At 42.0% G+C, this 12,802-nt stretch overlaps 1 protein-coding gene across 1 annotated transcript in view; it reads right to left on the reverse strand.

The window, feature by feature from the left end:
* LOC137518697 (uncharacterized) overlaps positions 1 to 12,802 on the reverse strand; it is a 92,465-nt gene that overhangs the window by 22,311 nt on the left and 57,352 nt on the right. The window contains exons 9-11 of the mRNA XM_068236876.1: positions 10,298 to 10,452; positions 6,268 to 6,345; positions 5,691 to 5,880 (exon numbers count right to left, since the gene is read on the reverse strand). Coding sequence (XP_068092977.1) covers positions 5,691 to 5,880; positions 6,268 to 6,345; positions 10,298 to 10,452 — 423 coding nt within the window. The remainder of the gene's footprint in view (positions 1 to 5,690; positions 5,881 to 6,267; positions 6,346 to 10,297; positions 10,453 to 12,802) is intronic.

Genomic DNA, 12,802 nt, shown 5'->3' on the forward strand with positions numbered 1-12,802 from the left:
GTTGTTTGAGCCTCCATTTGCTCCATGGGAGATTGGGGCTCTGATTGAGGAGTTCGAGATGGATTGGAAGGCGTTTTGCGATTTTTACATCGCAAAAATCGAAGTGACTCTTAATGCTTGTGTTAATTCTGTGTACACTTTGATTGACTCTGATGAGTGTGATGAATGTTTTGTGGATCCGGTGATTTGTGTGTGGCAGACGATTTTATATGAATTGCACACACACCAACCAATTGATTCCAATAAAGAGACACCGTTATGAGATAATTGTTCCTGCCTTTCTGGGGTGAAGCAAGTGAGCTTAGACACTGTGCGATCTGAAATGAATGGGTGTACTACTGTGGTTGACACCTGTGCGAATTCTGAAAGATTCTCTTCTGCTGGTGTGAAGTTTAAGTCTGTGCGATCTGAGGCCTGTTTCTCAGATGTTCCTGCAGATTGTGATCGGCGTGAGTGTGTCAGTTTTGTCAAAGATATGTGGGATCCCTTGTCGCTTAAAAACAGATCTTTTCCTCCCAGTGATTTTTTAAGACCCTCCATCTATGATCCTGCTATAGGGAAAATTCCTAAACCATGCAGCCTCAAGAGTAATGTTAATATGACTAATAAAGTCTCTCATGTTGTTGTCACAACCTCTTCTGCAAATAAATCTATGTCTCGCTCTGTTCACACCTGTAAAGGCATGTTGCCAGATGACAGTGGTTCCAGTATTTCTGTTTTGAACACTTTGCAGTCTGCTCCACAGATTGCGGAGGCTTGCGCTCTGGAAGCGTCAGTTTCACAACCTAAAGCGATCTTGGATTCGCAAATTTTGTGCTCTGACTCCTCGGATTCGACATTATTAGCCGAGTCTAAGGGTGAGACAGCGCTTTGGTTTTGTGAATCTGATACTGAGGAAAGTAATGACTTTCCACCCTGTACTCTGGATGAGTCAATATTACTGTGCAATAAATCTTCTGCAGGGAGCCCAGAGGCGCCTCTAGGTATTGCAGCTAATTTTATCTGTTGTTCTGCCATTTCAGAATTGCAGTCTGGTTTGACTGCTATGAAGGATTCTGCCTGCAGTGAAACTAAACTAGGGAGTCAGTATTGGTTTCACTAGATATTCCTGTGCATCCTGTTCTAGATGATGAAATTCAGTCTCAGCATATGGTAGAACCATCCCTGGGACATTTGCCTTGTCCGCAAGAGGTATTTGATGTTCGGCCCTGTAACATGGATAGTTAAGAATCCTTGTCAGAAAACTGGGGAAATGATGCTTCTGAGGTCTTGTTTGATGTTCTGGAGGTCTCTGAGTTCCTCCCAAAGGGTGCAGAACTTTTAGGAGGTGCCTCCTGCCCCGCAGGGCCGTTTGAGGTTTTGCCCACTTTGGTAGGCATTGCCATTATGCTGACTACCTTTGCAGCTCTTGTGGAGCTCCAGTCATGCGTAGTCAATGATGAGTTCTGGTTGGATACAATTACAGTCACAGAGATTTCTAAGTCTGAGTCCAAGTCTTCTTTTGAAAGACCAGTGCTTGTGACCACTACTTGTGATGATTCTTTGCTCGGTCCTGGTTTTGGTCTTTTCGTGACGCACTCTGAGGTTGGCAGTTCCTCGACGTGTCCTGAGGTTTCTCCTGTGCTAGTGTACCCCGATGCGCTCTGTGAGCCAGGATGCCCAAGTGGGTCTCGGTTGCCAGCATGCTCGGATGCTTCCTCGGTGGAGACATATTCTGATATTGCCTGCATGCCCAGAAGTGATCCCTGAAAGCCCTGATCTTGATGGTTGTCCTGGTAATCCTGAATTTGGAATTGTCATAGGTTCCATGGGGGTTCTTGATAGTTCTCCATGTGAGCCTGGTGAACATTCTGGCCTCTTGGGACCTCTGCGGAGCTTCAAAGTGTTCTGGGAGATCCTGGGAGAAATGTTTCCTGGTACCCTGGATGGGATCAACAGTGGCTTCTCTTTGGAAAGGGACACTTCAAATAGGTATTGTGGCAGGTTTGGTATTTTTGGAGGGTCCCTGGAAGGTGGTGGGTATTGCTCGGAGAGTGTCGATGGGTTCTTCTCTGGTATTCACAGTTCTGATGAGTGTTACGCTGAGACTTGTAGTACTGATGGGCATGTTTCGGTGGCTTCTCCTTCCGATGAGTTCAGTTTTGGGAGGACTGACTCTGGAATTGGGCCTTGTCGGGCTGCCCCGACCTTCATGAGTGTTCAGTCGGACTGTTTCCTTGGAGATATCAGTTTTGAGGGACGTCTGGAAGCCGTCCCTGGAGGGGGGGGGGGTACTGTAATGATCTGCTCAGCTGTCTGCACAGGCAGACAGCTGTTTGACCATTCTTTAGGTCTGAGTGCTGCAGGTCTCCGGAAAAGAGACCTGTCTTCACTTTGCAAGTTTCAGAGTTGCTCTGCTAGTGAGGAATTTGCATATACTTGTCATGCAAATTGCTTAGCTGCTTCCTTTGATGGCTTGCAGTATAAATACCATTTCTTCCCAGAATTCCCTGCTGGTCATACTGGTTTGTTTCTGCTTACTTACATGGAGTGTCAGCCTTTGCAAATCATTTGCTAAAGATTATCTTAGAGTAATTTCTTGGGAATGCACTAGGCATTCCTTCTAGCGTAGTCAGATTGTATTATCTGTTTTGCTTTGTACTGTCTATCTGTTGCGATTGTCTTGTCACCGGCGGCGGTCGACAGGAAATCGTACTGTCTGTTGGGATCGCATTCGCCCTAGCGGTAGTGGCGGTGGTTTCTTCTGTCTGGGAGTGTAGGCCAGAGCTTCGGTTGCTGCTGGCTACTCCTTCTGTCTGTCTTGTCTGGAGCGAACGCTTGCTGTAGGCTCTGTGAGGCAACCGTTTAGCAAGCGTTCACGTTCTCTTTTCGTTTTTGTGTTACATCGGTTAGTTTGGGTTGGCGTGCTTTGTCTCTGTTGCGCTTTTTGTGCGGAGACCGCGCCATTAGCGTGCTTTGTCGCTGTTGCGCTTTTCACACGGCGACCGCGCTTAGCGAGTGCGTTTGTTAATTTCCTTGGCGTTCTGATCATTGTTATTTGCTGTGTCTTTCTTGCTACATTTGTGCTCTGTCTTACTCGGTCTTGTGTCACTATTGGCAATCGCCACTCTTGCGATTGTATTCCCACTGCATTTCCGCTGTGGTGTGTTCGCTGTCGCCGGGTGGCGACTAGATTGGTGGACACACATACATTCTGTCTCTGTGCTCACTTTCTCTTTACAGGTGCATAGCACCAAAGCTGGGTTCTATTGTTTTATACGCTTGTGGAGGACTTCCGCAGTGTCAGCGCACATGTTGTGCGCTGACCACGGAGATAATTCCGCAATCGTTACAAGTAGTTTTTAACACTTGGTTTCTGATAGTTGTCCTTAAAGCACAGCAAACCTAATACAAACAAACAAACAAACTAGATACAATATATAGAAAGCTGCGCCAGATGGTAGAATAACACTAAGTCAAATCAAGGTAAAGCAAAAAGGAATAAAGCCGGGAGGTCAGAACAATACAATACAGAGCAGGGAGCACACATCTAAGCAGCAGAGCCAAACTGAACTGAAATTTTGTCAAAGTTCTGAAGTGGGTGGAGTCCTTAAAGTGAGCTGAGCACAATTTTTTTGCACCCAGGACATCTCAATAGCACATTAAAATGCATATTAACATTGTGACTGATTACTAAAAAAAATTCACTCTACCCCTTCTTTTTTTACATTTAAATGTTTGTTAGAGGCTGTCATTGCTCCACATCCGTGGCCTTCCATTTGCAGCAAGAGCGGGTAGATAAGGATTGCTGTAATTTGCAGAAGCAATGAGCAAACAAAGCTTCCATCAGCGGGAGGGGGGGGGGGCTGTGGCAGATAGGACACTGTACTTTAGAGAGCCACAGTTGAGCCCCTTCACACCTCCCCCTGGATAGATAAGAAGGGGAGGAGGGCATGGCAGCTTCTACAGCTATTAGAAACCAGGACAAACTACAGAGAAAGAAAGCTGCTTGGATTCCTTTAGATGCAAAAAAGCAACAGGTAACATGGTTCACTAAATATCCAAACAGCTTGTAGGAGGGTCACCAATGTCCAGAAAGCACTGCAGAGCACCGTCTGCCGATGAGCAGAAATAATAAGCATTTAGGCAAATGTTAGGTACCAACAAGGTGAACAAAGTAGAGCTGGACTCCTAACACTATGGTAGAAAGGCTGTATACTATAATCCATACTGTCACATAGAGATGCAGTAATCCAGTACAAGCCCACTTTAACCACTTAAGTACCAGCGGTCTCTGCCCTCTTAAAGGGAACCTAAACTGAGAAGGATATCGATTTTTCCTTTTAAAATAATACCAGTTGCCTGACTCTCCTGCTGATCCTGTGTCTCTAATACTTTTAGCCACAGCCCCTGAAGAAGCATGCAGATCAGGTGCTCTGACTGAAGCCAGACTGGATTAGCTGTATGCTTGTTTCAGGTGTGTGATTCAGTGATTCAGCCACTACTGCAACCACAGAGATCAGCAGAATAGTCAGGGAACTGGTATTGCTTAACCCTCCTGGTGGTCTATTAGAAACCACCAGGGGGCAGTGCAGTGGCTTTAAAAAAAAAAAAATTTGTTAAATCATGTAGCGAGCCTAGGGCTCGCTACATTATAGCCGCTGTGCAGCGGCATCCCCCTGCCCGCTTCGATAGCCTCCAGCGATCTTTGATCAGGAAATCCTGTTCAAAGAATGGGATTTCCTGAAGGGCTTCCCCGTCGCCATGGCAACGGGGCGGGATGACGTCACCGACGTCGTGACGTCACATGGAGTCCCGATCCACCCCTCAGCGCTGCCTGGCACTGATTAGCCAGGCAGCGCACGGGGTCTGGGGGGGGGGGCGCGGCGATCGGCGGCTAATCGGCGGGCAGCGGCGGCGATCGGAATGCACACGCAGCTAGCAAAGTGCTAGCTGTGTGTTGCAAAAAAAATTTATGCGAATCGGCCCAGCAGGGCTTGAGAAATCCTCCTGCGCGGCATAGCCCGAGCTCAGCTCGGGCTTACCGCCAGGAAGGTTAAAAGGCAACATCCATATTCCTCTCAGTTAATGTTCCCTTTAAGGACCAGAGACCGCTGGTACAGAAACGGCAGAATCCTGACAGAATACCGACAAATCGCCGCACATACTCTTTGCAACCGCCGCACGTCGGGATCCTGGGTAACCCACTCTGCCGTCTTCATGACGGCAGAGTTCCTGTGAGCCGGTCAGGACTGCTTTCATTGGCTCCTGACCCTGCCTATCAATGTAAGCCAATGAGAGCGGCTTACAATGAAAGACAGGGCCAGGAGCCAATTAAATCGGCTCCTGACCCACTCACAGGGCTCTGCCATCATAGACACAGGCAGAGCCATAGAGCTGCGGTGACTGACGGCGGGGATTAAGAGGCGGGAACAACGGAAACGGCGGATGCGCGCAGCGGCGACTAATTGAAATCTACGCTCTACCAAAACAGGGCGCAGATTTCAATTAGCTCAGTCCTTAAGTAGTTATTACACTCATGGTTAAAGCTATAACATGACTGACTACAGTGTGTCACATCCCACTGGATACAACAAGTAGTAGGATTGCCAAAGTTAACAAACATGTTGAAGATTTTGGACTTTCAAATACACACAATTAAATAATCAGCTAGTTTGTTAGGACAAAGTGTCCAGATGTTTATAACTTACCACATTCAGGCCTGTCAGATTGAGTGTGTTCATCTTGTGTAGATTGGACGCTATCTTTGTCAGACAAACATCAGTGACTTTCGGTACTCTGCCAATGTTTAAGTTCTCCAGATGGGAACACTCAGTAGTTAGAGAAATCAAGCAATGAGCAGTGAGGGCATGGCAGCCAAATACTTCTAGTTTGATAAGACTGAACATAAATATCTATTAGAAACCGAACACAACATACATCTTAAAGATACTACAACAGCTTTGACATTCAGAAATAGAAAAGTGCATCAAGCAGTCTATTGGTCTGATCTAATTCACTTTTTCTCCAAAGTTTTCTTCTAGGTGACATTTTCAGATTATAAATAAAATGCTTTTTAAGCCACCAGCAAGCAAGAAAATACTTTTTGGCACGTTTTCAATTGCAGATTACAAACGTTATTTTAAACTAAAGATGAAAAATTATCTCAGAGGAGAAAACTTGGGATAAAAAGTAAATTGAATCAGAGCTAATGTAGCCTTTTGAAGACAAGGCTAAATTAGCATTTTTTTGTGTGGTTTATACAATTAGCACCTAAGGAATACATACCTTTTACTATGTTTCTTTAAAAGGGCAGTGATGGCTTGATCTGTAATTTTGCAGCCATTTATTGACAGAGCTTTCAATCTGTAGGAATAGATGGCGAATAAAATCAGTTTATTTCACCTATGTAATTATGGATGGTCAACAACTACATTGTCTATGGCTTTTTCTAGATAATTATATACATATTGCTGTACAGATAAAGAAGGAGAATTTCCACTTGTAGGCTTAAAAATAATTGTGTAATTGTGCTGATATATAAGAATTTTGAAAAGTATGATAGAAAGCATTGTAGCAACCAGTACAATTTCTGCATGGTAAATGTCAATGCTTGAAACTAGGAATAGTCAAAGACAAGACATATAACATTCATATTGACGCTTTTCTACTGTAGCAGGTACTTAGGTCGCACTTCACAGACAACCAGAAGGATTAGGGAGCCTTGCCCAGAGACTCCTTACTGTTTTACATTATGCAGTTAGTACAGTTTGAGCTGGGAACCCTGATCTAAGCTCAACCAGTATACTATTTGGCTGAATTTATGCAAATTGCATACTATTTTTGTGCAAATGCATGAAGCCTGGAAATGGGCTAATTAATGCAGCAGCTCTTGGATTTGAGTGGTCTATTTCCAAGCTCTAAAAAACGGGGAAAAAAGGAGTGAATGAAACTCTTGAACCTTATTTGCAAAGCTCTCTAACACATGGTGGTGGTGTGTGTGGGTGGGTGGGGGGGGGGGGTGGCTAGGGTTATCCTTTCCTATTAACTTGTGGTTAATGGGTCTGTACCACTCTGTGCTCTGTACCACTCTGCGCTCAGCCACAGCCAGTGTGAACAAGCCCTAAAGCATTTACTTTTGGTCTCGCAAGACTTTGAATGCTTATACAGTATTTGGTTCCACAGTAGTACATGTAAATTTGCAGGGATGGCACTGCTTTGCTGTAAGCACCATCACTTTTCATATTAAAAAGGTTTGCTCCAGTCATTTGGAGCAATACCTGGGCCCATATGCAATTCACTTTTTCTCCTGAGTTTTCTCGTAGGAGATAATTTTTCATCTTCTATTTAAAATAACTGTTCAGTGCTTTGCAATTGAAAAAGTACCAAAAGGTAGGTGAAATGGTACTATCTAAATTATTTTGAGTATTGTCTTGCCTGCTGATGGGTTAAAAGGCATTTTATTGACAAATCTGAAAATATCACATAAGACACTGATCTGCAAACTTCGCTCTCCAGCTGTTAAGGAACTACAAGTTCCACAATGCAAAGCAGGAGTCTGACAGCCATGGTCATGATTCATAAAGGTAATTGCATAGGGGCAATATGTTGCACGCGCTTTTCAACAAGTGTGGCCCCAGCCTTAGTGCATGTTTCATGGTTCTATAGCAGTGTCCCATACCTTTTGTTTTCTGCCATAGCTATATGAGACCATGGTGGTAGCTGGCAAACAGGGAATTTTTGTTGTGCATAGTTATGCATGGGCAATGTTTTGTTGTAAATGGGTGATTGCCAGCTTTGCTGGATCCATAGCTCATTGCCAAGGATCTCAGCTCAAACAAAGCAAGTCTATTGTCTGTTATAGGCAACAGAGCCGTTCCTTTCATTCAGCTTTTTAATATGTTAGTCCTCAGCTGAACAGATGTCATTGTTCACCTGACAATTACCCCTATGCAATGTACCACAGTTCACACACCTGTCTGAACCAAAAATATCACTGTGCCTTTTCTTCATCTGGGTCTCCTCATTGTTTCACTGCAATCTCGTGACACCTTATACTGTGTTTATGTATTGAAATACAATCTATCTGCTTTAAATAACAAGAGTCATTCAAGAAAAATCCAGCTATGTATCCTGCATGCCATTTCATGTTGTTTGTGATATCATATGTATACCTGCTGTGTTTCTTGTCCCTAGATGATGAAAGAATTGCAAAGTCTGAGCTAAAAGAAGAAACACTACCTCATTTAAAATGTAAAAAACTAGCAAACTTGTTTTGTTATAAATAACCTATTTGTCTTGACATTGCACCAGGTAGAGCCATTTTCCCTCATTTTCGATTTGTTAAAAAAAAATGGCAGCGACCCCAGGGTCACAACGCTGCAGAGAGTACTCTGTGCTCTCCCTCTAGGAGCACAGAGTGCAGAGGTGCAGGAGAGAGGCGGGAAATGGGTGGAGAAGAGGCGGAGCTGGGCCATTGAGAGCAGGGGAAGGAGCATTCCTAACGTTGGGGGGGGGGTTGCAGGAGTGCCTCTCCTTTAAGGAACGTGGCGCAGGGGGTGCAGAGAGCAGCTGGGAGGGGAGACAAAGGGATGGCATTGAGCAGGGAACATGCTTCTGTGTCCATTTGCCTCCCATGTGCCTCCTCGGGTACACTTTAAGATGGACTGAAACAAAGTAAAAAAACTATCCTTTGATCTGATAAATTTAAAATTATTAGTGAAAATCATGGGTACCGCACTTTCCAAAAGAGAGGAAAAAAACATGCAACTTGTTATCAACATACAAAAGTTACCATCCATGATGGTATGGGGTGCATTAGTGTACAAGGCATAAGTAGCTTTATACTACTTCTATACTACTGACCCATTAAAGTGGATTCATACCAGGGGTCAAAGCCTGCTGGTCCTAAGTTAGTTAAGGTGAAATTTCAGCATGCATGCTTTAAAATATACAAATTTGCAATAAACAATTGTATTGTCACATACTGATTCTATCTTCATTCATCAATGACTTCCTGCCCTATATTTCTATAAAAACCACTCTTGTTGCCATCTACCTACCAGATCACAGAACCATCTCATTCTGATAATTTTACATAAAGAATCGGCACTCATGCTAATGGTGCCCACTAATGATACAATCTTTTTTAGGGACTAAGCTTTTTTTTAAATATGGATATCATGAGGGTATATTACTGTTATTTTAGTACATAAGTGCTTACAATTGATGGGGACGGGAAAAAAAAAACAGAAAAAAATACACCTTTATTTGCACATAAGATATTGATGCCATACATTGTGCTAGGAACATAGTTCAAATGTTGTGATAGCCAGGACTAATGGGCAAATAAAATGGATGGGTTTTATTTATAACAGCATTGCTTATTTTAAAACTATAGGAGATGGAATTGAAAAAATTGTGTATTATTTCTTTCTTTTTTTGTGTGTGCTTGCCTATAAAATGCATAGAAAATAAAGTAATTACTGAAAACAAGTATCAGCCACAAAAAGCTTTATTTGTGCGAAAAAAAGATATAGATCATTCATATGTGATGAGTAGTGATAAAGTTATTGGCGAATGAATGGGAGGAGCGCTGACAGAGGAAAATTGCTACTATCCTGAAGGGGAAAACACCTACAGGCTGAAGTAGTTAAAGAGACACTGAAGCGAAAAAAAAATGATGCTATTATGATTTGTATGTGTACTACAGCTAAGAAATAAAACATTAAGATCAGATACATCAGTCTAATTGTTTCCAGTACAGGAAGAGTTAAGAAACTCCAGTTGTTATCTCTATGCAAAAAAGCCATTAAGCCTTACGACTTTCAAAGTCGTGGAGAGGGCTGTTTTCTGACTTTTATTATCTCAACTGTTATTGAACTATTTACTTTTTCTCTGCCAGAGGAGAGGTCATTAGTTCACAGACTGCTCTGAAAGAATAATTTTGAATGCTGAGTGTTGTGTAATCTGAACATATTATAGAATGATGCAATGTTAGAAATAACACTATATACCTGAAAAAAAAAATATGGGAATATTTTCTTTGCTTCTAATCTTCTAGTAATTATTCATAGTACACAACCAATTCATTATATCATATATTTTTTTTTACTTCAGTGTCTCTTTAAGGAGATTCTATAGTCCTTCACTCTGTATATTGGTGCCAGCATATGGGAGACAGGACTGTCGAAGTTAATAGATAATTTTCATTCATTTGAGATTGTAAGAGAGTGCAGGAATTAACTATTTGTTGTTGGTTCAGTGACACTTTGTTCAAAATAGTCTTAAAAGAAAATAGTGTACAAACTGTACTCACCGTGTAACACCATCTACAATGGCAGAGATGCCTTTATCGGTGGTGCCTGTCCAGCTTATATCCACTGATGTCAGATTGGTGCAGTATCCACTGGCACAGGACAACACCACATCACCTTCAAAGCTGGGTCCACTGCAGTTGGTTACATTTAGCTCCTAGATAAATGGACATAGCATTCACTGAGTCACACTGTTAAAAGTATGAACACAATGGGCCATATGCAATTAACTTTTTCTCCTGAGTTTTCTCCAAGGTGTTAATTCTAAACTTGTCGATAAAATGTCTTTAAAGCCACCAGAAAGCAAGAAAATGCTTAAAATAACTTTGATAGTAGTTTTTCACCTACTTTTCGTTACTTTTTCAGTTGAAAAGAGCTGGAAAGTTATTTTAAATAGAATATGAAAAAAGTGAATTGCATTTGGGCCACTGTGTAAAATAATACAGTTTTGTTGAAATAATTCAAGTTTATCCTACGCTTTTACGTTATCTGTTGAAAGTAATAATCAGAATTGGGAGCTGTAGTACCTAAAATCGATTATAGAAATTAGCCAAGAAGCTCATACACAGATAAAAACAAGCTTTGTTACTGAATACCCTGATTTACTAATATTGTTCTCCTTGTTTATAATGGAGAGCACACTTAACGAGGAACTCCAGTGAAAATAATGTAATAAAAAAAGTGCTTCATTTTTACAATAATTATGTATAAATGATTTAGTCAGTGTTTGTCCAGTGTAAAATCTTTTAAATACCCGATTTACATTCTGATAATTAGCACATGGTGACATTTGTACTGCTGGCAGGTGATGTAGCTGCTGCTTGCTTTTTTGGCTGTTGGAAACAGCTGTAAACAGCTATTCCCCACAATGCAACAGGGTTCACAGACAGGAAACTGCCAGGACCATGGTCCTCAGAGTTTCTTGTGGGAGAGGTTTCACCACAATATCAGCCATACAGCGCCCCCTGATGATCTGTTTGAGAAAAGGAATAGGTTTCTCATGGGAAAGGGGGTATCAGCTACTGATTGGAGTGAAGTTCAATTCTTGGTCACGGTTTCCCTTTCATATGGCAAAACCAGCCTCTGGCTTAGTTAAAAAATGTTTGCAGTTAGGTAGGACCGGTACCTTCATAGGGTCAAGATGGGCAATTGCCCAGGGCTTCAAGCACATTAAGGGCCCCACAAGTCAGGATATGTAGCGGTCACAAGTGTACTGTCAGTACAGAATGAAAATGTACGGGGCCCTATATTTATTTTTTGCCAGGGGCCCCATTTCACCTAAAACCATCCCTGCAGATAGGTGGCAAAATGTTGATTGTGTGCTCCTCTGAGGGACAGTGGCAGGACTAAATAACTGCAGAGCATTATATAAATATATATCAGTGCTATAAAAATATAATATTTCCCAAGAAATGTTGTTTGTCATCTCGGGGACAAAATGAGTAAAACTCATATTTCATGCTGACACATGATACAATTTTCTGGCAGATTTACCTGCCAGATCAACTATTTACAACAGGTCCGAGCGATTGTCCGTTCACGTCTATGGAAAATTGATTGGAAATCAGATCAGACCTGTTGGAAATAGTCGATCTGACAGGTAAATCTGCCAGAAAATTGTATTGTGTGTACGTAGCATTTGGACGTGCTGTCCGAAACATCATCCATTTTATCTACCTTGCTAATGACTCAGTAAACAATGTATTTCCCACTCAGCTTGTTACGGACTCCTTCAACCGCAAACTTTGTATTTTAATAGGTGTTTCACATGTGAATAGCATTTATCGCATACCTGAAGTTACATGTAGCACAATGAGCTAAAGATACAGTATAGAACCAATACAGAGCCAATCGTACTTAGAAAGTTTGTGTTCCTGGTTATTTTGTTTTTTCATTGCAAGGCTTAATAAATGAGTGCAATCAGGCTGCAGTGTAAGCTCTCCTGAAAACGAATTAAAGGCCATAAAACTTTTCTGTGGTTGTGAAAAAACTGTGGGGCTGTGCAAACATTCCTGACTACAAAATAGTATGAAAAGTTCCAAAGATCTTCATTACTCTGTGTGGGTGCTGAATGAACAGCCACCGTGTCACTGTTCTGTCTGGCTGAAACTACTTACCTAAGCCTGTAATCTTTAAAATAAAAAATAAGAATCAGACACTTCAGAAAAGTTCTATTTAGGATTAGTCTTATAGATAAAAATTATTTAAAGAGGAACTGTGGCGAAAATATTAAAATTTAAAACACATACAAATAAGAAGTACATTTCTCCCAGAGTAAAATGAGCCATAAATTACTTTTCTTCTATGTTGCTGTCACTTACAGTAAGTAGTAGAAATCTGACATCACCGACAGATTTTGGACTATCTTCTCATAGGGAGGGTTCTCAGGGTTTTCCGGCGAATCCACAAATCCCTCAAATATTGGGAAATATTCGGGATTTGTGGATTCAAATCCCAACGCCATTTACCGCTCGCCAAATCCGCCGAATCCCGACGCTGCGTACCCG

The sequence above is a fragment of the Hyperolius riggenbachi genome, chromosome 1 (genome assembly GCF_040937935.1).
Source record: "Hyperolius riggenbachi isolate aHypRig1 chromosome 1, aHypRig1.pri, whole genome shotgun sequence".
Taxonomy (NCBI): domain Eukaryota; kingdom Metazoa; phylum Chordata; class Amphibia; order Anura; family Hyperoliidae; genus Hyperolius; species Hyperolius riggenbachi.